We start from the raw sequence: 26,812 nt of genomic DNA, 5'->3' as shown, positions 1-26,812 counted from the left end.
ACTGAATCTGCAATAGCCAACCAGCTTGGAGTGAAGAAATCAACAGTGGGAGCAATAATTAGAAAATGGAAGACATACAAGACCACTGATAATCTCCCTCGATCTGGGGCTCCACGCAAAATCCCACCCCGTGGGGTCAGAATGATCACAAGAACGGTGAGCAAAAATCCCAGAACCACGCGGGGGGACCTAGTGAATGAACTACAGAGAGCTGGGACCAATGTAACAAGGCCTACCATAAGTAACACACTACGCCACCATGGACTCAGATCCTGCAGTGCCAGACGTGTCCCACTGCTTAAGCCAGTACATGTCCGGGCCCGTCTGAAGTTTGCTAGAGAGCATTTGGATGATCCAGAGGAGTTTTGGGAGAATGTCCTATGGTCTGATGAAACCAAACTGGAACTGTTTGGTAGAAACACAACTTGTCGTGTTTGGAGGAAAAAGAATATTGAGTTGCATCCATCAAACACCATACCTACTGTAAAGCATGGTGGTGGAAACATCATGCTTTGGGGCTGTTTCTCTGCAAAGGGGCCAGGACGACTGATCCGGGTACATGAAAGAATGAATGGGGCCATGTATCGTGAGATTTTGAGTGCAAACCTCCTTCCATCAGCAAGGGCATTGAACGAAGCATTTCAAGGTCCTGGAGTGGCCTAGCCAGTCTCCAGATCTCAACCCTATAGAAAACCTTTGGAGGGAGTTGAAAGTCCGTGTTGCCAAGCGAAAAGCCAAAAACATCACTGCTCTAGAGGAGATCTGCATGGAGGAATGGGCCAACATACCAACAACAGTGTGTGGCAACCTTGTGAAGACTTACAGAAAACGTTTGACCTCTGTCATTGCCAACAAAGGATATATTACAAAGTATTGAGATGAAATTTTGTTTCTGACCAAATACTTATTTTCCACCATAATATGCAAATAAAATGTTAAAAAAACAATCAATGTGATTTTCTGGATTTTTTTTTCTCAGTTTGTCTCCCATAGTTGAGGTCTACCTACGATGTAAATTACAGACGCCTCTCATCTTTTTAAGTGGTGGAACTTGCACTATTGCTGACTGACTAAATACTTTTTTGCCCCACTGTATATATACTAGATGGCAGCCCGATTCTAAAGAATCGGGAGTCTAGAATCCATATATACTTTATTTATTCAAATGTAAGAATAATACAATTAATAAATAATAGTAAGAAAGAACAAAAAATGGCTGCACTCACCAGCTCTTGACAATTCTTGTTATTTAAGGTACAGTTACACAGGATCCATGAACATGCTTATGAGGGGAGGGATGAAAGACATCAGACGACAACTTTGCGTGTTGTGGCAAATGCCACAACAACGGTTCTTTGCTTAAGAACAATGTCAGGTAGTAGGAAAATAGCCAGTTAATAATAGGCAATAGTTCTTTGCAGGAATGCAGATATTAATAAATAGGCAGTTTATATTGCAGAGAAATTGCTGGGCAATAATGGACAATGTCCTTATGTGGCAAATAATAGAGCAATATACCCAATGTGGCAAAGAAGAGGTTAATAAACGGCAGTCTCTCAGTATAACAGTCAGTGAATAATAGGCAGTATATGGAGAAAACACCAAACAAAAGTTCAAAATTGGTGTGAAAATGTCACTGAACCACTTCACAACTAAATATATATAGTTTTGGTAAATGGTATTATCATTTTTTTGACGAAATTCGGCAGGAGCTTGAAGAGCAACGTCACTGGGCCCGCCTCCACGCAGTAGAAACTTGCTGTGAGGTAAAAATTCAAAAATCACACCAAAATAGCGGGCGGAGTGTGTCACAGTACGGCACGTTTCTGATTGGTCGCTCGCAGCAGGCGGCAACCAATCAGACACTGGACACTGTTGACGTCACTTATCTCCGGACATTAGCTCCGGACATTAGCTCCGGACATTAGCTCCGGACATTAGCTCCGGACATTATCTCCGGACATTAGCTCCGGACATTAGCTCCGGACATTAGCTCCGGACATTAGCTCCGGACATTAGCTCCGGACATTATCTCCGGACATTATCTCCGGACATTAGCTCCGGACATTAGCTCCGGACATTAGCTCCGGACATTATCTCCGGACATTAGCTCCGGACATTAGCTCCGGACATTAGCTCCGGACATTAGCTCCGGACATTATCTCCGGACATTAGCTCCGGACATTAGCTCCGGACATTAGCTCCGGACATTAGCTCCGGACACTGTTGACGTCACTTATCTCCGGACATTAGCTCCGGACATTAGCTCCGGACATTAGCTCCGGACATTAGCTCCGGACATTAGCTCCGGACATTAGCTCCGGACATTAGCTCCGCACATTAGCTCCGGACATTAGCTCCGGACATTATCTCCGGACATTAGCTCCGGACATTAGCTCCGGACATTAGCTCCGGACATTAGCTCCGGACATTAGCTCCGCACATTAGCTCCGGACATTAGCTCTGCACATTAGCTCCGGACATTAGCTCCGGACAAAGCCACGGAAGTTGGCACAAATTGCAAGAAGTAGTATTCTAGGCAATTATATATTAGATATATATATATATATTTTTTTTTTTCACTTTGTCGCCATAAAAGGAGGGGGGCCCAGACACATTTCTTGCACTTCGGCCCCACCAAGCTGTCAGTGTCTCTTCCTAACTCCTCCTTTCTGGTCGTGCATTGCTCCCGGCTGAACTCTCTGGCTGGATTTGCATAAGGAAGCCACGCCTCCTGGCTGACATAGCTTTCCAGCCAGAGAGAGCAGTGCATGCTGGGCCCGGCCAGAAGTAGTTGCACATGAGAAAGGCAGCTACCGGCTGTTGGAGGAGGAGCGTGAGGACCTGAGGATGTGTGGAGATGCAAGACGGTGAGCTGGGCCTGGCGGTGAATTTTTTTTGGGGGGAGCCATTCAGATTTTTGCTATGGGGCCCCATGATTTCTATGTACGTCCCTGGTGTCACGGAACATATTAGTGTCCGTGATGTAAAACCAGAATAGTTTTCCTCCAGCACAGTGTTGAGAGGGTTAACTTATGTAATGGGCTGGTTTTAGTGGACCTCCGTAGAGCGGGTGGGAGGAGGTCCACCATACCTCCACCTGCAGAGCCCTGACAGGACCTGTGTGATGTCAGTCATGTTATCATCATATGGGATGTTAAATACCTGGCCATGAGTCAGTGGGTGTCGTGTCTTGGGAGAGCAGCAACTCCCACAGAGCCCCCAGAGGAGCTGAGGACTGTGCGGGTTAACTGCAGGTGAACCCTGCAGAGACTGGACTCTTATGGACGGTGTTTTGTTTGTTTTACCAGCGAGGCTCTGTTTATTTTTCCTGAACCCTGCTAAAGTTTATGCTATCCACAATAAACCAGCAGGTGATCTTTTACCAGAAGGTTTCTGTGTCTACCTGGTAAAGCAGCTGAGTGTGTCAACCTCTCACACATGGTGTTTTGAGTGTGGGAAGCATTCCAGGAACACACATAGGAGCTGAGGATAACTGCATGTCCTGGGTAAAATCCACCATTCAGAGCGAGACGTCCGGCAGCATGGAGGAGCTTGTGAAACATCTCATCCAGGTAAAGCAGCAACACCAGCTCTCCAGCCAACAGCAGCAAGCGGTGCAGCAGGAGGCGAATAAGCTGTTAGTACCGCAGCTTCAGCAACAGCAAGAGTGACAGCAGCAGGAGGCGCTAACAGCAAATGGAGCTCCTTGCAGAGGCGGTTCGTGTAAGGCCGACAGTCTCCTCTCCGTCTCCAGGTGATGATGCGCATGTCTGGAAAACCCTAAGACGACAGTATTTGGGATATAAGGGGTGCTCACTGAAAATGGAATTTGGTGCTCTGAAGGAAAAAATCCAGGAAGACTGAAACAAGAACCTTCGGCACTCAATAAGAACAATGTATTGTTCGATGTTCAAATTGCACAGCGTTCGCACATAGACACCGGCAGCCCGCCGCCATACCGATGCGTCCACACCAAGCAGGTATATGAATTTCTACTTACCATAGGCAGACCCGCCGAGCAGATTCCAACACCTAAGACCTCTCTATCACAGATTTGGCTTGACAAAGGCATATATTGCCGAAACGTTGCAGCAGAAGCATATCTGTGTACACCTGTGTTCCGTTTTTTCTTTTGTATATGGTGGATGATTCGCCTCTTTTTCCTTCATTTCAACATTGAATAATAAATTGTTCTTATTGAGTGCCGAAGGTTCTTGTTTCAGTCAAACCCTAAGACGAGCCATACAGAAAATGACCCAGGGGAAGATGCTGAAGTCTTTTTGACTGTGTTCGAGCGGGTAGGGGAGCTTGAGAGGCTACCACCAGAGCAGTGAACACTCTATTCTACTGGTGAACCCCAAAATGCGTATTATGACTTAGCCCTCCAGAATGCCAAGAGTATGGCAAATTAAAAACTGAAATTCTGGCACGCCTGGGAGTGCCAATGTCTGCAAGGGCTCAGCGAGTCCACTGCTTGGCGTATGCTGGCGACAAACCCACACACTCCAAGATGTTTGATCTATTGCACCTGGTTCATAAGTGGCTGCAGCCAGAGACTTTCACTCCAGCCCAAATGGTTGAGCGTGTGGTGATGGACAGGTTCGTCCACTCCCTCCCCAGGCCAATACAGACCTGGATTGTCAAGGGCGACCCACGGAATGCAGATGACTTGGTCGGCCTAGTTGAGAGATACCAGGTTGTAGTGAAATCCATTGGGAACCCAGACCTAGCTACTTCCCGTACTTGGATACGCAAAGGGGGGCAGGCTCACCACGGAGGGTTGGTAGGTCCACAAATTGGGGGCATCCTAATTCTGCTGAAGGGTTCCATAAGGCTATTGTGAAGGATGTGGTCTGCTGGCGCTGTCACAATCCTGGACACATAGCCGCCCGGTGTCATATGTCCCCTGAATCCATGGACTGCAGCCTAGGCAAGTGCTATTCCTATTATGCCTATCCGGCCAGCAGTGTGGACTGTCAACCCAGCCAGGGTCCACAATCATGTGCCATGTCCGTCAATGGGTTAATGGTTCTGGGACTGTTGGACTCTTGGAAGTCTAATGACCCTAATCAGCACTGCACTTCCCCACCATTTAATCCCTAATAAGTTTGTAGGTGTCAGCTGCATACACGGAGACGTCAAGTACTACCCTGCAGCCAGAATAACCATGGGAACAGACTGTGGTGATTTGTCCCATGAGGTTGAGGTAGTAAAAGACTAAAGGTACCGTCACACATAACGATATCGTTAACGATATTGTTGCTTTTTGTGACGTAGCAACGATATCGTTAAGGAAATCGTTATGTGTGACAGCGACCAACGATCAGGCCCCTGCTGGGAGATCGTTGGTCGCTGAGGAAAGTCCAGAACTTTATTTTGTCGCTGGATCTCCCGCTGACATCGCTGGATCGGCGTGTGTGACACTGATCCAGCGATGTCTTCACTGGTAACCAGGGTAAACATCGGGTTACTAAGCGCAGGGCCGCACTTAGTAACCCGATGTTTACCCTGGTTACCAGCGTAAACGTTAAAAAAACAAACACTACATACTTACCTTCAGCTGTCTGTCCCCGGCGCTGTGCTTCTCTGCACTCCTCCTGCATCCTGTGTCAGCGCCGGCATGCCGGAAAGCACAGCGGTGACGTCACCGCTCTGCTTTCCGGCTGACTGGCGCTGACAGTGCAGAGGAAAGCAGAGCGCCGGAGGACAGACAGTGGAAGGTAAGTATGTAGTGTTTGTTTTTTAACGTTTACGCTGGTAACCAGGGTAAACATCGGGTTACTAAGCGCGGCCCTGCGCTTAGTAACCAGATGTTTACCCTGGTTACCGGGGACCTCGGGATCGTTGGTCGCTGGAGAGCGGTCTGTGTGACAGCTCTCCAGCGACCACACAGCGACGCTGCAGCGATCGACATCGTTGTCGGTATCGCTGCAGCGTCGCTGAGTGTGAAGGTACCTTTTATCCATCCAGTCATACTGGGGCGAGATTTTGCTCTGTTTTGGAACTTGTGGCAAAAGGGGGCTGTACAGAATGTCCCGGTCAAAAGCCAGACCCCTGTGAAGGCGACTCCATCAAAATCAGAGGTGAAAGAGTGTTCCCTATGCGTCCTCGTTGGATAGGTGGATGAGACGGTAACAGAGGAGCCCAGCTTCCCTATCTTAGAGGTGCCTAAGGAGAACTTTGGGACTGCTCAACTTCGGGATCTTACATTGAAGGGGGCATTTGAGAATGTGTCTGTATGTAACAGGGTTGCTCAAGAGCTGGCGGATGACACCAAATTCCCTCATTTTGCAGTACATGGAGATTTATTGTATCGGGTGACCAAACTGAAGGGAGGAGAGATGGTAGAGCAGTTGTTAGTTCCAGGACCCCACCGGCGGAGGATTTTAGACATGGCACATTGGCATGTTTTAGGTGGACATCTGTTGGTAGAGAAAACTGAGAAGAGAGTGTTACAGAGGTTCTATTGGCCAGGGTGTTACCTAGAGATCATGAATTATTGTGGGTCCTGCCCCACCTGTCATAACTGCTCCTACTTTTCACTTTCGAAGCCCCTTAGTTCCTTTACCTGTGATAGAAATCTCCTTCAAAATGATTGCTATGGACCTGGTAGGTCCCTTCATTAAATCAGAATGTGGCCATCAGTACATCTTAGTGGTCATGGACTATGCGACCTGCTATCCGGAAGCAGTGCAACTGAAGAACGCTTCAGCTAAGTGTATCGCAGGGGTGCTTGCCCATATCTTTGCCAGACCGGTTTGCCCAAGGAGATTTTGACAAACCAGGGGACCCTGTTTATGAACAAAGTGATGTGGGAGCTGTGTAGAGTCCTCCAGATCACCCAGCTACAAACCTCCATTTACCATCCGCAGACCGATGGGCTGGTGGAGCGATTCAACAAGACCTTGAAGGCCATGCTCAAGAGGGTCGTTGAGAAGGATTGTCGGGAATGGGACAATCTTCTCCCGTTCCTGCTATTTTCTGTCAGAAAAGTCCTACAGGCCTCCACTGGCTTCTCGCTGTTCGACCTCCTGTATGGCTGACATCCACGAGGGCTACTGGACAATGCCAAAGAAACCTGGGAAGCCAAGGTCACTCCGCACCAGTGCCATTGATCATGTCGCCAAGTTGCAAGAAAAGATGGCACACATAATGCCTATCGTAAGGGAACATCATCTCCAGGCACAGAAGGTCCAAGAGAGGGTACACAACTGATCAGTGAGGCTATTGCAATTCCAGCCCAAGGACTGGGTGCTAGTACTTATTCCTGCAGTGGATAGCAAATTCTTGGCGAAGTGGCAAAGCCAATATAAGACAGTGGAAAAACTCGGGAATGTGAATTACAAGGTTCACCAGCCCGGTCGCAGAAAGCAGCACCAGGTAGTGATGAGCGAGTATACTCGTTGCTCGAGATTTCCCGAGCACGCTCGGGTGATCTACGAGTATTTATTAGTGTTCGGAGATTTAGTTTTCATCACCGCAGCTAAAGGATTTACAGCTAATTGCCAGCTTGATTACATGTGGGGATTCCATAGCAACCAGGCAACGAGTATATTCGCTCATCACTAGCACCAGGTATACCATGTGAACCTACTGAAACCTTACAGGGACCATGAACCACTGGAAGCTCGTTGCCTTGGGGCCTGTTCTGAAGCCAAGACTGAGAAGGTAGTGATCGCTGAGATACTAACGCCGACCCAGAAGCAACAATGTCAAGAACTGACATTTACCAGGGTGCACACAAGTTTTGGAACACAATGTGCTAACAGAGCCGCATGTAAGAGTAAACCTCAAACCCTACAGAATCCCTGAAGCATGCCGGGATATAATCTCCAAGGAAGTGAAGAGAATGCTGGACCTTGGGGTGATAGAGGAATCAAGAAGTGGCTGGTCAAGTCCCATCATCCTCGTACCGAAGCCCAATGGCAATTGGCGGTTTTGTAAGGACTACAGCAAGCTCAATGAGGTGTCTCGTTTTGACGCATACCCAAGGTCCCGCATGGATGAACTCATTGAGCGACTGGAACCCTCAAGGTACATCACAACCCTTGACCTGACGAAGAGATACTGCCAGATCCCCCATGCCAAGAAGAAGATGGCCTTCTCAACACAGGGTGGGTGTTTTTAGTACACCAGGATGCCCTTTGGACTGCAGGGGACTACAGCTGCCTTCGAGAGGGCGATGGATCGAATCTTGGCTCTATATAAGAAATATGCTGCAGCCTATTTGGATGACATTGTCATCTTCAGCCCTGACTAGAGTTCGCACCTGTCAAAGCTACAGGCAATCTTCAATGCATTGAGGAAAGTGGGATTCACCATAAATCCCCAAGAAGTGTGCCATAGGGAAGGAAGAGGCCAGGTACTTAGGCTACATCGTCGGGAGAGGCCAAATCAAGCCCCAGTTTAATAAAATAGAGGCAATTCAGAAATGGCCGCTACCACTCTCCAAGAAGCAAGTGACGGCGTTTCTTGGGATTGTGGGGTATTATCGGCATTTTATCCTGAACAATGCCATAATTGCCACACTGTTAACAGATCTCCTTGTGGCCACCAAGTTAATGATGGTGAAATGGACTCCTGGCACAGAGATGACGTTTCAAGAACTGAAGTGGGCTCTGTGCAAGCATCAGTTTTGGGTTGCACCAGAGTTTAGCAAGGGATTTGTGGTCCAGACCGATGCTTCAGAAGTTGGTTTGGGAGCCGTGCTGTCATATAAAATCAATGGAGAAGAGCATCCCATCCTGTACCTGAGCTGGAAACTCATCGTGCGAAAAGAACTATGCAATAGTGGAGAAAGAATGCTTAGCCATAAAGTGGGCCATTGACTCCCTGAAATACTGCCACTCACCTTTTATCTCGAACCTCCTCCTTTGGCCTTTCGCAGCTTACTAACTCTCCTACACATGAAGTCGGAAACACCCTTGACCTGTTCTTCTCCCAGCTTTGCTCAGTGTATGATTTTAGCAACTCCCCTCTCCCGCTGTCTGACCACAACCTTCTTTCATTCTCTGTCAAGAACTGTCATCATTGGCCCCTATCTCCTCCCTCTCATGTCCTGACTCTGCACTGAAACATTATAATGAAACACTGTAAAGTGCTCTGAATGAAGCCGCACCTCCTATACATAGAGCAACTCGCCACAGACGACAACCCTGGCATACGCTGCAAACAAGTTTCCTACAGCGGTGCTTCAGGTGCGCCGAACGTCTGTGGAGAAAATCTAATCAGCTTGAAGATTTCATCCATTTCAACAACCTCATCACTTCACTATCCATTAATCCTAAATGTCTATTTGACACTTTTCATTCCCTACTCAACCCAAGAGTGCAGGCCCCAACCATGGATCTCCATGCTGACGAGCTAGCCAATTATTTCACAGAAAAAAATTACCATATCCGACAGTCCCCTCAAACCATGCACTCTGCTCCCATTTCCAGTACATCTAGCTCACTCTCTGATTTTGAACCAGTCACAGAAGAAGTAATCAGGCTCCTTGCATCTTCTCGCCCTACTACTTGCACCAGTGACCCTATTCCATCACATCTCCTCCAGTCCCTTTCCCCTGCTGTCACCTCTCACCTAACAAAACATTCAACCTCTCTCTCTCTTCCGGTATCTTTCCCTCCTCATTTAAGCATGCCATCATACATCCATTACTTAAACCATATCTCGACCAAAACTGTGCTGCTAACTATAGACCTGTCTTTAATCTTCCCTTCATCTCTAAACTCCTGGAACGCTTGGTCCACTCCTGTCTTATCTGCTATCTCTCAGATAAGTCTTTTCTCGACACTCTTTAATCCGGTTTCCGCTCTTTACACTCCACTGAAACTGCCCTCACTAAAGTCTCTAATGATCTAATCTAATGATTTACTAAAGGCCCCTTCACATTAAGCGACGCTGCAGCGATACCGACAACGATCCGGATCGCTGCAGCGTCGCTGTTTGGTCGCTGGAGAGCTGTCACACAGACCGCTCTCCAGCGACCAACGATGCCGGTAACCAGGGTAAACATCGGGTAACTAAGCGCAGGGCCGCGCTTAGTAACCCGATGTTTACCCTGGTTACCATGCTGAAAGTAAAAAAAAACAAACACTACATACTTACCTACCGCTGTCTGTCCTCCAGCGCTGCGCTCTGCTTCTCTGCTCTCCTCCTGTACTGGCTGTGAGCCGGAAAGCAGAGCGGTGACGTCACCGCTCTGCTTTCCGGCTCACAGCCAGTACAGGAGGAGTGCAGAGCACAGCGCTGGAGGACAGACGGCTGTAGGTAAGTATGTAGTGTTTGTTTTTTTTTACTTTTAGCATGGTAACCAGGGTAAACATCGGGTTACTAAGCGCGGCCCTGCGCTTAGTTACCCGATGTTTACCCTGGTTACCAGTGAAGACATCGCTGGATCGGTGTCACACACGCCGATCCAGCGATGTCAGCAGGAGTCCAGCGATGAAATAAAGTTCTGGACTTTATTCAGCGACCAACGATCTCCCAGCAGGGGTCTGATCGTTGGTCGCTGTCACACATAACGATTTCATTAACGATATCGTTGCTACGTCACAAATAGCAACGATATCGTTAACAATATCGTTATGTGTGAAGGTACCTTAACAGCTAAATCTAATGGTCACTGCTCCATGCTGATTCTCTTGGATCTCTCTGCAGCATTTGACACTGTGGATCATCAGCTCCTCCTCACTATGCTCCGCTCCATTTGCCTCAAGGACACCGTTCTCTCCTGGTTCTCCTCCTATCGCTCCTTCACTGTATCTTTTGCTGGTTCCTTCTCCTCTCACCTTCCCCTTACTGTAGGGGTTAAACAGGATTAGTCCTAGGCCCCCTCCTCTTCTCGTTGTATACTGCCCCTATTAGACAAACAATCAGTAGATTTGGTTTCCAGTACCATCTCTATGCTGATGACATCCAGTTATACACCTCTACTCCTGACAACACACCTGCATTATTACAAAACATCAGTGATTGTCTTACCGCTGTCTCCAACATCATGTCCATCCTCTATCTGAAACTGAGCCTGTCAAAAACTGAACTCCTTGTGTTTCCTCCCTCTACTAACCAATCTATGCCCGACATTGCCATTTTCATGTGTGGTTCTACCATTACTCCCCAGCATCATGCCCGCTGTCGTGGGGTTATACTTGATTCAGAGCTTTCATTCACCCCACACATCTGATTGCACTGGTTGCCCATCCACTCCAGAGTTCAACGTAAACTTATCGCTCTTACTCACAAAGCGCTCCACGTTTCAGCACCACCCTACATCTCTTCCCTAGTCTCAGTCTACCACCCTACCCATCCTCTCCACGTTTCAGCACCACCCTACATCTCCTCCCTTGTCTCAGTCTACCACCCTACCCATCCTCTCCACGGTTCAGCACCACCCTACATCTCCTCCCTTGTCTCAGTCTACCACCCTACCAATCCTCTACACGGTTCAGCACCACCCTACATCTCCTCCATTGTCTCTGTCTACCACCCTACCAGTCCTCTCCACCGGTTCAGCATCACCCTTCATGTCTTCCCTAGTCTCAGTCTACCACCCTACCCGTCCTCTCCACGTTTCAGCACCACCCTACATCTCCTCCCTTGTCTCAGTTAACCACCCTACCCGTCCTCTCCACGTTTCAGCACCACCCTACATCTCCTCCATTGTCTCAGTCTACCACCCTACCTGTCCTCTCCACGGTTCAGCACCACCCTACATCTCCTCCATTGTCTCTGTCTACCACCCTACCAGTCCTCTCCACCGGTTCAGCATCACCCTTCATGTCTTCCCTGGTCTCAGTCTACCACCCTACCCGTCCTCTCCACGTTTCAGCACCACCCTACATCTCCTCCCTTGTCTCAGTTAACCACCCTACCCGTCCTCTCCACGTTTCAGCACCACCCTACATCTCCTCCCTTGTCTCAGTCTACCACCCTACCCGTCCTCTCCACGGTTAAGCATCACCCTACATCTCCTCCCTTGTCTCAGTCTACCACGCAACCCATGCCCTCCGTTCTGCTATTGACCTGAGATTAACATCCTCAAACATCAGAACCTCCCAATTCGTTGGAATGCACTAACCAGGATAATTTGATTAATCCCCAATACCCACAGTTTTAAGCGTGCCCTAAAAACGCATTTCTTCAGGATGGCCTACTGCCTCAAAACATTTATCTAATTATCCCTGTGTGGCCCATTCAAAATTTTCTTCATGACCAGGTTCTTCTTATGTTCTCACACGCTTTATGCATTGAATAGCCTCTGTGTCTGTACGGTTACATATTCAGGATGATAACTGGTTCATGCAGCTTTACATGAACACCCGATTTCTTACATTATTGCTGGTCTGAACAAAAGCAATTGTTACCATTCACCTACTCCTGTATCTGGTGATCAGGGCCCTCATTCCTCTTGGTATCTGGTGATTTATGTGATTATTGTTATTCTGTAATGTCTATTGTCTGTGCAAGTCACCTCTAAAATATAAAGTGGTGGGAATATGTTGGCGCTATAGAAATATAGTTGAGAGAGAGAAGGGTAAGAACGCCCGGGTGACTAGGTGGTTATTAGCCCTTCAAGACTTCACGTTCATGCCTACTGACGAAGAAGCAAACTGTACGTTGGGGTGGCGGGGACGCCATACAAACTTAACAACTAATCATGTAAGTGCCACTTTATACTTTTTACTGGCAGAAATATTGTACTATCGTGAACACTTTATCACCTATACTTACAGTGCCTTGCGAAAGTATTCAGCCCCCTGGAACTTTTCAACCTTTTCCCACATATCAGGCTTCAAACATAAAGATACCAAATGTAAATTTTTGGTGAAGAATCAACAAGTGGAACACAATTGTGAAGCTCAACGAAATTTTTTGGTTATTTTAAAATTTTGTCTAAATTCAAAAACTGAAGAGTGGGGCGTGTAATATTATTCGGCCCCTTTAGCTTAATACTTTGTTGCGCCCCTTTTGCTGCGATTACAAGTCTCTTGGGGTTTGTCTCTATCAGTTTTGTACATCGAGAGACTGAAATTCTCGCCCATTCTTCCTTGGCAAACAGCTCGAGCTCAGTGAGGTTTGATGGAGATCGTTTGTGAACAGCAGTTTTCAGCTCTTTCCACAGATTCTCGATTGGATTGAGGTCTGGCCCAAACCATGATGCTGCCACCACCATGTTTGACAGTGGGGATGGTGCATTCAGGGTGATGAGCTGTGGTGCCTTTGCGCCAAACATATCATTTGGCATTGTTGCCAAAAAGTTAGATTTTGGTTTCATCTGAGCAGAGCACCTTCTTCCACATGTTTGGTGTCTCCCAGGTGACTTGTTGCAAACTCTAAACAAGACTTTCTATGGATATCTTTGAGAAATGGCTTTCTTCTTGGCACTCTTCCATAAAGGGCAGATTTGTGCAGTGTACGACTGATTGTTGTCCTATGGACAGACTGTCCCACCTCAGCTGTAGATCTCTGCAGATCATCCAGAGTGATCATGGGCCTCTTGGCTGCATCTCTGATCACCCTTCTCCTTGTTTGAGATGAAAGTTTAGAGGGACGGCTGGGTCTTGGTAGATTTGCAGTGGTATGATACTCCTTCCATTTCAATATGATCATTGCACAGTGCTCCTTGGGATGTTTAAAGTTTTGGAAATCATTTTGTATCCAAATCCGGCTTTAAACTTCTCCACAACAGTATCACGGACCTGCCTGTTGTGTTCCTTGGTCTTCATGATGCTCTCTGTGCTTCAAACAGAACCCTGAGACTATCACAGAGCAGGTGCATTTATACGGAGACTTGATCACACACAGGTGGATTATATTTATCATCATTAGGCATTTAGGACAACATTGGATCATTCAGAGATCCACAATGAACTTCTGCACTGAAGGTAAAGGGGCCAAATAATATTTCACGCCCCTCGTCTCAGTTTTTGAATTTCTACAAAAATTTAAAATAACCAATAAATTTTGTTCAACTTCACAATTGTGTTCCACTTGTTGATTCTTCACCAAAAATTTACATTTGGTATCTTTATGTTTGAAGCATGATGTGTGGGAAAAGGTTGAAAAGTCCCAAGGGGGCCGAATACCTTTGCAAGGCGCTGTATAATGATGTCACAGGCTTTGTCATGATCAGGTTCTATTTGCACTTCATCTAATAAATTTTTTGGCCACACGTGATTTGTTGTCCCTGGTTAGCAGCAACCCTGTTTAACAATTATTTCTATTTATGTTTATAATGATTTACCGTATATACTCGAGTATAAGCCGAGATTTTCAGCCCATTTTTTTTAGATGAAAGTCCCCCTCTCGGCTTATACTCGAGTCATACCCAGGGGCTGTCTAATTATACTCACCTAATTCTACTCACCTGCTCCTGGTGCGGTCCCTGCACGTGTTTTCCCCGGCACTGGCAGCTTCTTCCTGTACTGAGTGGTCACATGGTACCGCTCATTACAGTAATGAATATGCGGCTCCACCTCCCAGAGGTGGAGCCGCATATTCATTACTGTAATGAGCGGTAACAGTGACCGCTCACTACAGGAAGAAGCTGCCGGCGCCGGGGAACAGATGTACAGGGACCGCACCAGGAGCAGGTGAGTAGAATGGGGAGCGCAGCGCTGTGTGATATTCACCTGCTCCTCGTTCCGGCGCCGCTCCGTCTTCACAGTCTTGTGCAGTGACACTCAGGTCAGCGGGCGCGATGATGTGGTTAGTGCGCGCCCTGTGCCTGAACTTCAGTGCTGAAGATGGAGCGGCACCGGAACGAAGTCAGGTGAATATTGAAAGTGCCGGGGGTGACGGAGAGGTGAGTATGTGATTTTTTTATTGCAGCAACAGCAAATGAGGCAAGTGACTGTATGGAGCATCTTATGGGGCCATTATTAACCTTTACGCAGGATTATATGGGGCATATTTTAATATGGAGCATCTTATGGGGCCCATCATGAACTTTATGGAGCATTATATGGGGCCCCTGATTCAATATGGATATTCAAGAACACATAACCTTCTCAATTAATTTTACTGTTATTTTGTATCTATTTTTACTTTTGACATTTACCAATAGCTGCTGCATTTCCCACCCTAGGCTTATACTCGAGTCATTAAGTTTCCCAGGTTTTTGTGGCAAAATTAGGGGGGTCGGCTTATACCCGAGAATATATGGTAATAATACATTTTATTGTTTTTATTGGCAATTTCCACCTAATCTAGCAATACTATGGCTATGTCTCCTACTTTATAAAAAAAACACCAAAGAAATGAACAGGGATATAAACTGGTGTGCATGCAGCGTGTAAGCACATGTTCACACAGGCCACTAAACAGAAAACAACAAAGACAGAAACCTAATGATTTAATACCCTGCAGTAAATAAATCGCACAGTGCATGAAAATAATGTACGGCACTTAGATACCATGATTTTTAATTAAAAAAATGTGAAGGCCATCCCGCCTGCTCACGGTGGCCATAGTAATACTATTGGCGGTGTATCCACTAGTCGCTCGCAGTCCCTCGCAGTCCTTATCTACATGCGTGTCCCTTGACAAATGGTAAGGTTTTAAATATTAGAGTTCGGACTCCCCAATTATGGTCGCTGTGATGAGGCGGGATGGCTTTCACATTTTTTATCAAAAAACATGTTAACTAAATACCGTACACTATTTTCATGCATTAGGCTATTGATTTACCGCAGGGTGTTACTTTGTTCGGATTCGGTTCCGAATAAAATCGGCATTGAATATTGTAAATAGGAGTAGAATTTACCGAATCTGCTCGGAACCGATCTTCAAACATTCATTCGGTACGAATAGGGAACCAATATGGCAAATTCAGATTCGGCGACCAAATCCGACCAATTCTGAGCCTGATCGCGGCCATAAGTCGTCCGGGGACTCGTCTCTCCTGTCTTCAGCAGCCATCGTCTCTTTCGCCCGTGAGGTTGGGGGCTGGGACGTGGCATCTTTTTACAGGACGACCCCGTGGTAGGAGACACGCTGACGCCCCTTGTCACAGAACAATGAAAGCCATCGTCTGACATTATACGAAGGTCTACCATTTGCTTTACTGTAAACCCAATCATTATTTTGGCGCAGCCATCATTATGAAAGGTACAAAAATGTGACCGGCACCTCCGAACAGAACAAGCTGCCATGAGGGCACCGGTGTGAGCGCGGCGTCATTACGAGGAGTCCGCTGCTCCCAAAACACAGGACAATACTTACACGATGAGGAGGAGAGGATAGCGGTTCTGCTTCATAAAGTCACGAGGGTATGACAGGCGCAGAGGAAGCTCTAAAAGAAGAGACAGGCGTTAGATCCAGGAGTCTGCCCCACCCCCACTCACTGCAACTCCCATGTTACCCCACCCATGCCTACTAAACCCCACCTCTGCCTACAAAACCCCACCCATGCCTACTAAACCCCACCTCTGCCTACAAAACCCCACCCATGCCTACTAAACCCCACCTCTTCATTACCATAGTCCTCAATGGGAACCATTTTTACTTCACTCCTGAAGATTTCCTTCTGTGACACAGCTTCCTGTAGAACAGCATTGTCTTCAAGGATATAAAAGTCTGCGGAAAAGAAAGGACATCAGGACTGAGACATCTACCAGCCAAGAGCCCTGCAGGACCCCTGTATACCCTCAGCTGAGACCCCGGACCCCCTGTATACTGATAATATACCCCCAGCTGAGACCCCTGCCCCAGACCTCCTGTATCCTGTTGGGTATTGTATCATACATGATGAGGATGACACTTACCTGAGGGGTGACTTGTGTTGTGGACGCTGAATACATGAACCCCCCGACCTGTCACAGGAAAAGATGTCAGATGAACTATCACAGTCATCAGCACACAGGAATACAATCCATAGACTGCAAAACAGACATTTAACCGCTGAGACCCCAACTACACCAGCCAGGTTAAATAGTCCTCCCTCCGATAACGCCACCCGGGACAAATAGTCCCCCACCGATAACGCCACCCGGGACAAATAGTCCCCCCCCCCCGATAACGCCACCTGGGATACATAGTCCTCTCGCCGATAACGCCACCTGGGATAAATAGCCCCCCCCCCCCGATAACGCCACCCGGGATAAATAGTCCTCCCTCCGATAACGCCACCCGGGATAAATAGTCCTCTCCTCGATAACGCCACCTGGGATAAATAGCCCCCCCCCCCCGATAACGCCACCCGGGATAAATAGTCCTCTCCTCGATAACGTCACCTGGGATAAATAGCCGCCCCCCCCCCCCCGATAACGCCATCTGGGATAAATAGTCCTCTCGCCGATAACGTCACCCGGGATAAATAGTCCTCCCTCTGATAACGCCATCCAGGATAAATAGTCCTCCCCCCGATAACGCCATCCGGGATAAAAAGTCCTCCCTCTGATAACGCCATCCAGGATAAATAGTCCTCCCCCCGATAACGCCACCCAGGATAAATAGTCCTCTCGCCGATAACGTCACCCGGGATAAATAGTCCTCCCTCTGATAACGCCACCCGGGATAAATAGCCCCCCCCCCGATAACGCCACCCGGGATAAATAGTCCTCTCCTCGATAACGCCACCTGGGATAAATAGCCCCCCCCCCCCCCCCGATAACTCCACCCGGGATAAATAGTCCTCTCGCTGATAACGTCACCCAGGATAAATGGTCCTCCCACCGATAACGTCACCCAGGATAAATAGTCCTCCCTCCGATAACGCCACCCGGGATAAATAGCCCCCCCCCCCGATAACGCCACCCGGGATAAATAGTCCTCCCTCGATAACGTCACCCAGGATAAATGGTCCTCCCCCCGATAACGCCATCCAGGATAAATAGTCCTCCCTCTGATAACGCCATCCAGGATAAATAGTCCTCCCACCGATAACGCCACCCGGGATAAATAGTCCTCTCGCCGATAACGTCACCCGGGATAAATAGTCCTCCCTCAGATAACGTCACCCAGGATAAATAGTCCTCCCTCCGATAACGCCACCCGGGATAAATAGCCCCCCCCCCCCCGATAACGCCACCCGGGATAAATAGTCCTCCCTCGATAACGCCACCCGGGATAAATAGTCCTCTCCTCGATAACGCCACCTGGGATAAATAGTCCTCCCCCCGATAACGCCTTCCGGGATAAATAGTCCTCCCTCTGATAACGCCATCCAGGATAAATAGTCCTCCCCCCGATAACGCCACCCGGGATAAATAGTCCTCCCTCGATAACGCCACCCGGGATAAATAGTCCTCTCCTCGATAACCCCACCTGGGATAAATAGCCCCCCCCCGATAACGCCACCCGGGATAAATAGTCCTCCCCCCGATAACGCCATCCGGGATAAATAGTCCTCCCTCCGATAACGCCTTCCGGGATAAATAGTCCTCCCTCTGATAACGCCATCCAGGATAAATAGTCCTCCCCCCGATAACGCCATCCGGGAAAAATAGTCCTCCCTCTGATAACGCCATCCAGGATAAATAGTCCTCCCACCGATAACGCCACCCGGGATAAATAGTCCTCTCGCCGATAACGTCACCCGGGATAAATAGTCCTCCCTCTGATAACGCCACCCGGGATAAATAGCCCCCCCCCCCGATAACGCCACCCGGGATAAATAGTCCTCCCTCCGATAACGCCACCCGGGATAAATAGTCCTCTCCTCGATAACGCCACCTGGGATAAATAGCCCCCCCCCCCCGATAACGCCACCCGGGATAAATAGTCCTCTCGCCGATAACGTCACCCGGGATAAATAGTCCTCCCTCCGATAACGCCACCCGGGATAAATAGTCCTCCCTCTGATAACGTCACCCGGAATAAATAGTCCTCCCTCTGATAACGCCACCCAGGATAAATAGTCCTCCCTCTGATAACGCCACCCGGGATAAATAGTCCTCCCTCCGATAACGTCACCCGGGATAAATAGTCCTCCCTCCGATAACGTCACCCGGGATAAATAGCCCCCCCCCCCCCCGATAACGCCACCCAGGATAAATAGTCCTCCCTCTAATAACGCCACCCGGGATAAATAGTCCTCCCCCCGATAACGCCACCCAGGATAAATAGTCCTCCCTCCGATAACGTCACCCAGGATAAATAGTCCTCCCTCCGATAACGTCACCCGGGATAAATAGCCCCCCCCCCCGATAACGCCATCCGGGATAAATAGTCCTCCCTCTGATAACGCCACCCAGGATAAATAGTCCTCCCTCTGATAACGCCACCCAGGATAAATAGTCCTCCCTCTGATAACGCCACCCGGGATAAATAGTCCTCTCCTCGATAACGCCACCTGGGATAAATAGCCCCCCCCCCCCCCCCCCCGATAACGCCACCCGGGATAAATAGTCCTCCCTCTGATAACGTCACCCGGGATAAATAGTCCTCTCGCCGATAACGTCACCCGGGATAAATAGTCCTCCCTCTGATAACGTCACCCGGGATAAATAGTCCTCCCTCCGATAACGCCACCCGGGATAAATAGTCCTCCCTCTGATAACGTCACCCGGAATAAATAGTCCTCCCTCTGATAACGCCACCCAGGATAAATAGTCCTCCCTCTGATAACGCCACCCGGGATAAATAGTCCTCCCTCCGATAATGCCACCCGGGATAAATAGTCCTCCCTCTGATAACGCCACCCGGGATAAATAGTCCTCCCTCTGATAACGTCACCCGGAATAAATAGTCCTCCCTCTGATAACGCCACCCAGGATAAATAGTCCTCCTTCTGATAACGCCACCCAGGATAAATAGTCCTCCTTCTGATAACGCCACCCAGGATAAATAGTCCTCCCTCTGATAACGTCACCCAGGATAAATAGTCCTCCCCCCGATAACGCCACCCAGGATAAATAGTCCTCCCTCTGATAACGCCACCCAGGATAAATAGTCCTCCCTCTGATAACGTCACCCGGAATAAATAGTCCTCCCTCTGATAACGTCACCCGGAATAAATAGTCCTCCCCCCGATAACGCCACCCAGGATAAATAGTCCTCCCTCTGATAACGCCACCCAGGATAAATAGTCCTCCCTCTGATAATGCCACCCAGGATAAATAGTCCTCCCCCCGATAACGCCACCCAGGATAAATAGTCCTCCCTCTGATAACGCCACCCAGGATAAATAGTCCTCCCTCTGATAACGCCACCCAGGATAAATAGTCCTCCCCCCGATAACGCCACCCAGGATAAATAGTCCTCCCCCCGATAACGCCATCCGGGATAAATAGTCCTCCCTCTGATAACGTCACCCGGGATAAATAGTCCTCCCTCTGATAACGCCACCCGGGATAAATAGTCCTCCCCCCGATAACGTCACCCGGGATAAATAGTCCTCCCTCCGATAACGTCACCCGGGATAAATAGTCCTCCCTCTGATAACGCCACCCGGGATAAATAGTCCTCCCCCCGATAACGTCACCCGGGATAAATAGTCCTCCCTCCGATAACGTCACCCGGGATAAATAGTCCTCCCCCCGATAACGCCACCCAGGATAAATAGTCCTCCCTCTGATAACGTCACCCGGGATAACTAGTCCTCCCTCTGATAACGCCACCCAGGATAAATAGTCCTCCCTCTGATAACGCCACCCAGGATAAATAGTCCTCCCCCCGATAACGCCACCCAGGATAAATAGTCCTCCCTCTGATAACGTCACCCGGAATAAATAGTCCTCCCTCTGATAACGCCACCCAGGATAAATAGTCCTCCCCCCGATAACGCCATCCGGGATAAATAGTCCTCCCTCTGATAACGTCACCCGGGATAAATAGTCCTCCCTCTGATAACGCCACCCAGGATAAATAGTCCTTCCCCCGATAACGCCACCCAGGATAAATAGTCCTTCCCCCGATAACGCCACCCAGGATAAATAGTCCTCCTTCTGATAACGCCACCCAGGATAAATAGTCCTTCCCCCGATAACGCCACCCAGGATAAATAGTCCTCCCTCTGATAACGTCACCCGGGATAAATAGTCCTCCCCCCGATAACGCTATCCGGGATAAATAGTCCTCCCTCTGATAACGCCACCCAGGATAAATAGTCCTCCCTCTGATAACGTCACCCGGGATAAATAGTCCTCCTCCCGATAACGCCATCCGGGATAAATAGTCCTCCCTCTGATAACGCCACCCAGGATAAATAGTCCTTCCCCCGATAACGCCACCCAGGATAAATAGTCCTCCCTCTGATAACGCCACCCAGGATAAATAGTCCTCCCTCTGTTAACGCCACAGAGGATAAATAGTCCTCCCTCTGATAACGCCATCCAGGATAAATAGTCCTCCCTCTGATAACGCCACCCGGGATAAATAGTCCTCTCCCCGATAACGCCACCCAGGATAAATAGTCCTCCCTCTGATAACGCCATCCGGGATAAATAGTCCTCCCTCTGATAACGCCATCCGGGATAAATAGTCCTCCCTCCGATAACGTCATCCGGGATAAATAGTCCTCTCCCCGATAACGCCACCCGGGATAAATAGTCCTCCCTCTGATAACGTCACCCGGGATAAATAGTCCTCCCTCTGATAACGCCACCCAGGATAAATAGTCCTCCCCCCGATAACGCCACCCAGGATAAATAGTCCTCCCTCTGATAACGCCACCCAGGATAAATAGTCCTCCCTCTGATAACGTCACCCGGGATAAATAGTCCTCCCTCTGATAACGCCACCCAGGATAAATAGTCCTCCCCCGATAACGCCACCCAGGATAAATAGTCCTCCTTCTGATAACGCCACCCAGGATAAATAGTCCTTCCCCCGATAACGCCACCCAGGATAAATAGTCCTCCCTCTGATAACGTCACCCGGGATAAATAGTCCTCCCCCCGATAACGCCATCCGGGATAAATAGTCCTCCCTCTGATAACGCCACCCAGGATAAATAGTCCTCCCTCTGATAACGTCACCCGGGATAAATAGTCCTCCTCCCGATAACGCCATCCGGGATAAATAGTCCTCCCTCTGATAACGCCACCCAGGATAAATAGTCCTTCCCCCGATAACGCCACCCAGGATAAATAGTCCTCCCTCTGATAACGCCACCCAGGATAAATAGTCCTCCCTCTGATAACGCCACAGAGGATAAATAGTCCTCCCTCTGATAACGCCATCCAGGATAAATAGTCCTCCCTCTGATAACGCCACCCGGGATAAATAGTCCTCTCCCCGATAACGCCACCCAGGATAAATAGTCCTCCCTCTGATAACGCCATCCGGGATAAATAGTCCTCCCTCTGATAACGCCATCCGGGATAAATAGTCCTCCCTCCGATAACGTCATCCGGGATAAATAGTCCTCTCCCCGATAACGCCACCCGGGATAAATAGTCCTCCCTCTGATAACGTCACCCGGGATAAATAGTCCTCCCTCTGATAACGCCACCCAGGATAAATAGTCATCCCCCCGATAACGCCACCCAGGATAAATAGTCCTCCCTCTGATAACGCCACCCAGGATAAATAGTCCTCCCTCTGATAACGCCACCCAGGATAAATAGTCCTCCCCCCGATAACGCCACCCAGGATAAATAGTCCTCCCTCTGATAACGCCACCCAGGATAAATAGTCCTCCCTCTGATAACGCCACCCAGGATAAATAGTCCTCCCCCCGATAACGCCATCCGGGATAAATAGTCCTCCCTCTGATATCGCCACCCGGGATAAATAGTCCTCCCCCCGATAACGCCACCCAGGATAAATAGTCCTCCCCCCGATAACGACACCCAGGATAAATAGTCCTCCCTCTGATAACGCCACCCAGGATAAATAGTCCTCCCCCCGATAACGCCACCCAGGATAAATAGTCCTCCCTCTGATATCGCCACCCAGGATAAATAGTCCTCCCCCCGATAACGCCATCTGGGATAAATAGTCCTCCCTCTGATAACGTCACCCGGGATAAATAGTCCTCCCCCCGATAACGCCACCCAGGATAAATAGTTCTCCCCCCGATAACGCCATCCGGGATAAATAGTCCTCCCTCTGATAACGCCACCCAGGATAAATAGTCCTCCCTCTGATAACGTCACCCGGGATAAATAGTCCTCCTCCCGATAACGCCACCCAGGATAAATAGTCCTCCCTCTGATAACGCCACCCAGGATAAATAGTCCTCCCTCTGATAACGCCACCCAGGATAAATAGTCCTCCCCCCGATAACGCCACCCAGGATAAATAGTCCTCCCTTTGATAACGTCACCCGGAATAAATAGTCCTCCCTCTGATAACGCCACCCAGGATAAATAGTCCTCCCCCCGATAACGACACCCAGGATAAATAGTCCTCCCTCTGATAACGTCACCCGGGATAACTAGTCCTCCCTCTGATAACGCCACCCAGGATAAATAGTCCTCCCTCTGATAACGCCACCCAGGATAAATAGTCCTCCCCCCGATAACGCCACCCAGGATAAATAGTCCTCCCTCTGATAACGTCACCCGGAATAAATAGTCCTCCCTCTGATAACGCCATCCAGGATAAATAGTCCTCCCCCCGATAACGCCATCCGGGATAAATAGTCCTCCTCCCGATAACGCCATCCAGGATAAATAGTCCTACCTCTGATAACGCCATCCGGGATAAATAGTCCTCCCTCTGATAAAGTCACCCGGGATAAATAGTCCTCCCTCTGATAACGCCACCCAGGATAAATAGTCCTCCCCCCGATAACGCCACCCAGGATAAATAGTCCTCCCTCTGATAACGTCACCCGGAATAAATAGTCCTCCCTCTGATAACGCCACCCAGGATAAATAGTCCTCCCCCCGATAACGCCATCCGGGATAAATAGTCCTCCCTCTGATAACGTCACTCGGGATAAATAGTCCTCCCTCTGATAACGCCACCCAGGATAAATAGTCCTTCCCCCGATAACGCCACCCAGGATAAATAGTCCTTCCCCCGATAACGCCACCCAGGATAAATAGTCCTCCTTCTGATAACGCCACCCAGGATAAATAGTCCTTCCCCCGATAACACCACCCAGGATAAATAGTCCTCCCTCTGATAACGTCACCCGGGATAAGTAGTCCTCCCCCCGATAACGCCATCCGGGATAAATAGTCCTCCCTCTGATAACGTCACCCGGGATAAATAGTCCTCCTCCCGATAACGCCACCCAGGATAAATAGTCCTCCCCCCGATAACGCCATCCGGGATAAATAGTCCTCCCTCTGATAACGCCACCCAGGATAAATAGTCCTTCCCCCGATAACGCCACCCAGGATAAATAGTCCTCCCTCTGATAACGCCACCCAGGATAAATAGTCCTCCCTCTGATAACGCCACAGAGGATAAATAGTCCTCCTCCCGATAACGCCATCCAGGATAAATAGTCCTACCTCTGATAACGCCATCCAGGATAAATAGTCCTACCTCTGATAACGCCATCCGGGATAAATAGTCCTCCCTCTGATAACGCCACCCAGGATAAATAGTCCTCCCTCTGATAACGTCACCCGGAATAAATAGTCCTCCCTCTGATAACGTCACCCGGAATAAATAGTCCTCCCCCCGATAACGCCACCCAGGATAAATAGTCCTCCCTCTGATAACGCCACCCAGGATAAATAGTCCTCCCTCTGATAACGCCACCCAGGATAAATAGTCCTCCCTCTGATAATGCCACCCAGGATAAATAGTCCTCCCCCCGATAACGCCACCCAGGATAAATAGTCCTCCCTCTGATAACGCCACCCAGGATAAATAGTCCTCCCTCTGATAACGCCACCCAGGATAAATAGTCCTCCCCCCGATAACGCCACCCAGGATAAATAGTCCTCCCCCCGATAACGCCATCCGGGATAAATAGTCCTCCCTCTGATAACGTCACCCGGGATAAATAGTCCTCCCTCTGATAACGCCACCCGGGATAAATAGTCCTCCCCCCGATAACGTCACCCGGGATAAATAGTCCTCCCTCCGATAACGTCACCCGGGATAAATAGTCCTCCCTCTGATAACGCCACCCGGGATAAATAGTCCTCCCCCCGATAACGTCACCCGGGATAAATAGTCCTCCCTCCGATAACGTCACCCGGGATAAATAGTCCTCCCTCCGATAACGTCACCCGGGATAAATAGTCCGCCCCCCGATAACGCCACCCAGGATAAATAGTCCTCCCTCTGATAACGTCACCCGGGATAACTAGTCCTCCCTCTGATAACGCCACCCAGGATAAATAGTCCTCCCTCTGATAACGCCACCCAGGATAAATAGTCCTCCCCCCGATAACGCCACCCAGGATAAATAGTCCTCCCTCTGATAACGTCACCCGGAATAAATAGTCCTCCCTCTGATAACGCCACCCAGGATAAATAGTCCTCCCCCCGATAACGCCATCCGGGATAAATAGTCCTCCCTCTGATAACGTCACCCGGGATAAATAGTCCTCCCTCTGATAACGCCACCCAGGATAAATAGTCCTTCCCCCGATAACGCCACCCAGGATAAATAGTCCTTCCCCCGATAACGCCACCCAGGATAAATAGTCCTCCTTCTGATAACGCCACCCAGGAAAAATAGTCCTTCCCCCGATAACGCCACCCAGGATAAATAGTCCTCCCTCTGATAACGTCACCCGGGATAAATAGTCCTCCCCCCGATAACGCCATCCGGGATAAATAGTCCTCCCTCTGATAACGCCACCCGGGATAAATAGTCCTCCCTCCGATAACGCCATCCAGGATAAATAGTCCTCCCTCTGATAACGTCACCCAGGATAAATAGTCCTCCCTCTGATAACGCCACCCGGGATAAATAGTCCTCCCTCCGATAACGCCATCCAGGATAAATAGTCCTCCCTCTGATAACGCCACCCAGGATAAATAGTCCTCCCTCTGATAACGTCACCCGGGATAAATAGTCCTCCTCCCGATAACGCCATCCGGGATAAATAGTCCTCCCTCTGATAACGCCACCCAGGATAAATAGTCCTTCCCCCGATAACGCCACCCAGGATAAATAGTCCTCCCTCTGATAACGCCACCCAGGATAAATAGTCCTCCCTCTGATAACGCCACAGAGGATAAATAGTCCTCCCTCTGATAACGCCATCCAGGATAAATAGTCCTCCCTCTGATAACGCCACCCGGGATAAATAGTCCTCTCCCCGATAACGCCACCCAGTATAAATAGTCCTCCCTCTGATAACGCCATCCGGGATAAATAGTCCTCCCTCTGATAACGCCATCCGGGATAAATAGTCCTCCCTCCGATAACGTCATCCGGGATAAATAGCCCTCTCCCCGATAACGCCACCCGGGATAAATAGTCCTCCCTCTGATAACGTCACCCGGGATAAATAGTCCTCCCTCTGATAACGCCAACCAGGATAAATAGTCCTCCCCCCGATAACGCCACCCAGGATAAATAGTCCTCCCTCTGATAACGCCACCCAGGATAAATAGTCCTCCCTCTGATAACGCCACCCAGGATAAATAGTCCTCCCCCCGATAACGCCACCCAGGATAAATAGTCCTCCCTCTGATAACGCCACCCAGGATAAATAGTCCTCCCTCTGATAACGCCACCCAGGATAAATAGTCCTCCCCCCGATAACGCCATCCGGGATAAATAGTCCTCCCTCTGATATCGCCACCCGGGATAAATAGTCCTCCCCCCGATAACGCCACCCAGGATAAATAGTCCTCCCCCCGATAACGACACCCAGGATAAATAGTCCTCCCTCTGATAACGCCACCCAGGATAAATAGTCCTCCCCCCGATAACGCCACCCAGGATAAATAGTCCTCCCTCTGATATCGCCACCCGGGATAAATAGTCCTCCCCCCG

At 49.1% G+C, this 26,812-nt stretch overlaps 1 protein-coding gene across 3 annotated transcripts in view; it reads right to left on the bottom strand.

Moving 5' to 3' along the window:
• The window catches only part of DPP10 (dipeptidyl peptidase like 10), a 634,899-nt gene that overhangs the window by 174,994 nt on the left and 433,093 nt on the right, over positions 1-26,812 (bottom strand). For all 3 annotated transcript variants that reach the window (XM_069732554.1, XM_069732555.1, XM_069732553.1), the window contains 3 exons: positions 16,773-16,820; positions 16,486-16,584; positions 16,231-16,300 (listed from right to left, as the gene is read on the bottom strand). In XM_069732554.1, coding sequence (XP_069588655.1) covers positions 16,231-16,300; positions 16,486-16,584; positions 16,773-16,820 — 217 coding nt within the window. The remainder of the gene's footprint in view (positions 1-16,230; positions 16,301-16,485; positions 16,585-16,772; positions 16,821-26,812) is intronic.

Source organism: Ranitomeya imitator, chromosome 7 (genome assembly GCF_032444005.1).
Source record: "Ranitomeya imitator isolate aRanImi1 chromosome 7, aRanImi1.pri, whole genome shotgun sequence".
NCBI classification, from domain to species: Eukaryota; Metazoa; Chordata; class Amphibia; order Anura; family Dendrobatidae; genus Ranitomeya; species Ranitomeya imitator.
The sequence above is the reverse complement of the archived record's forward strand: the minus strand, read 5'-3'. Positions and strand labels throughout refer to the sequence as shown.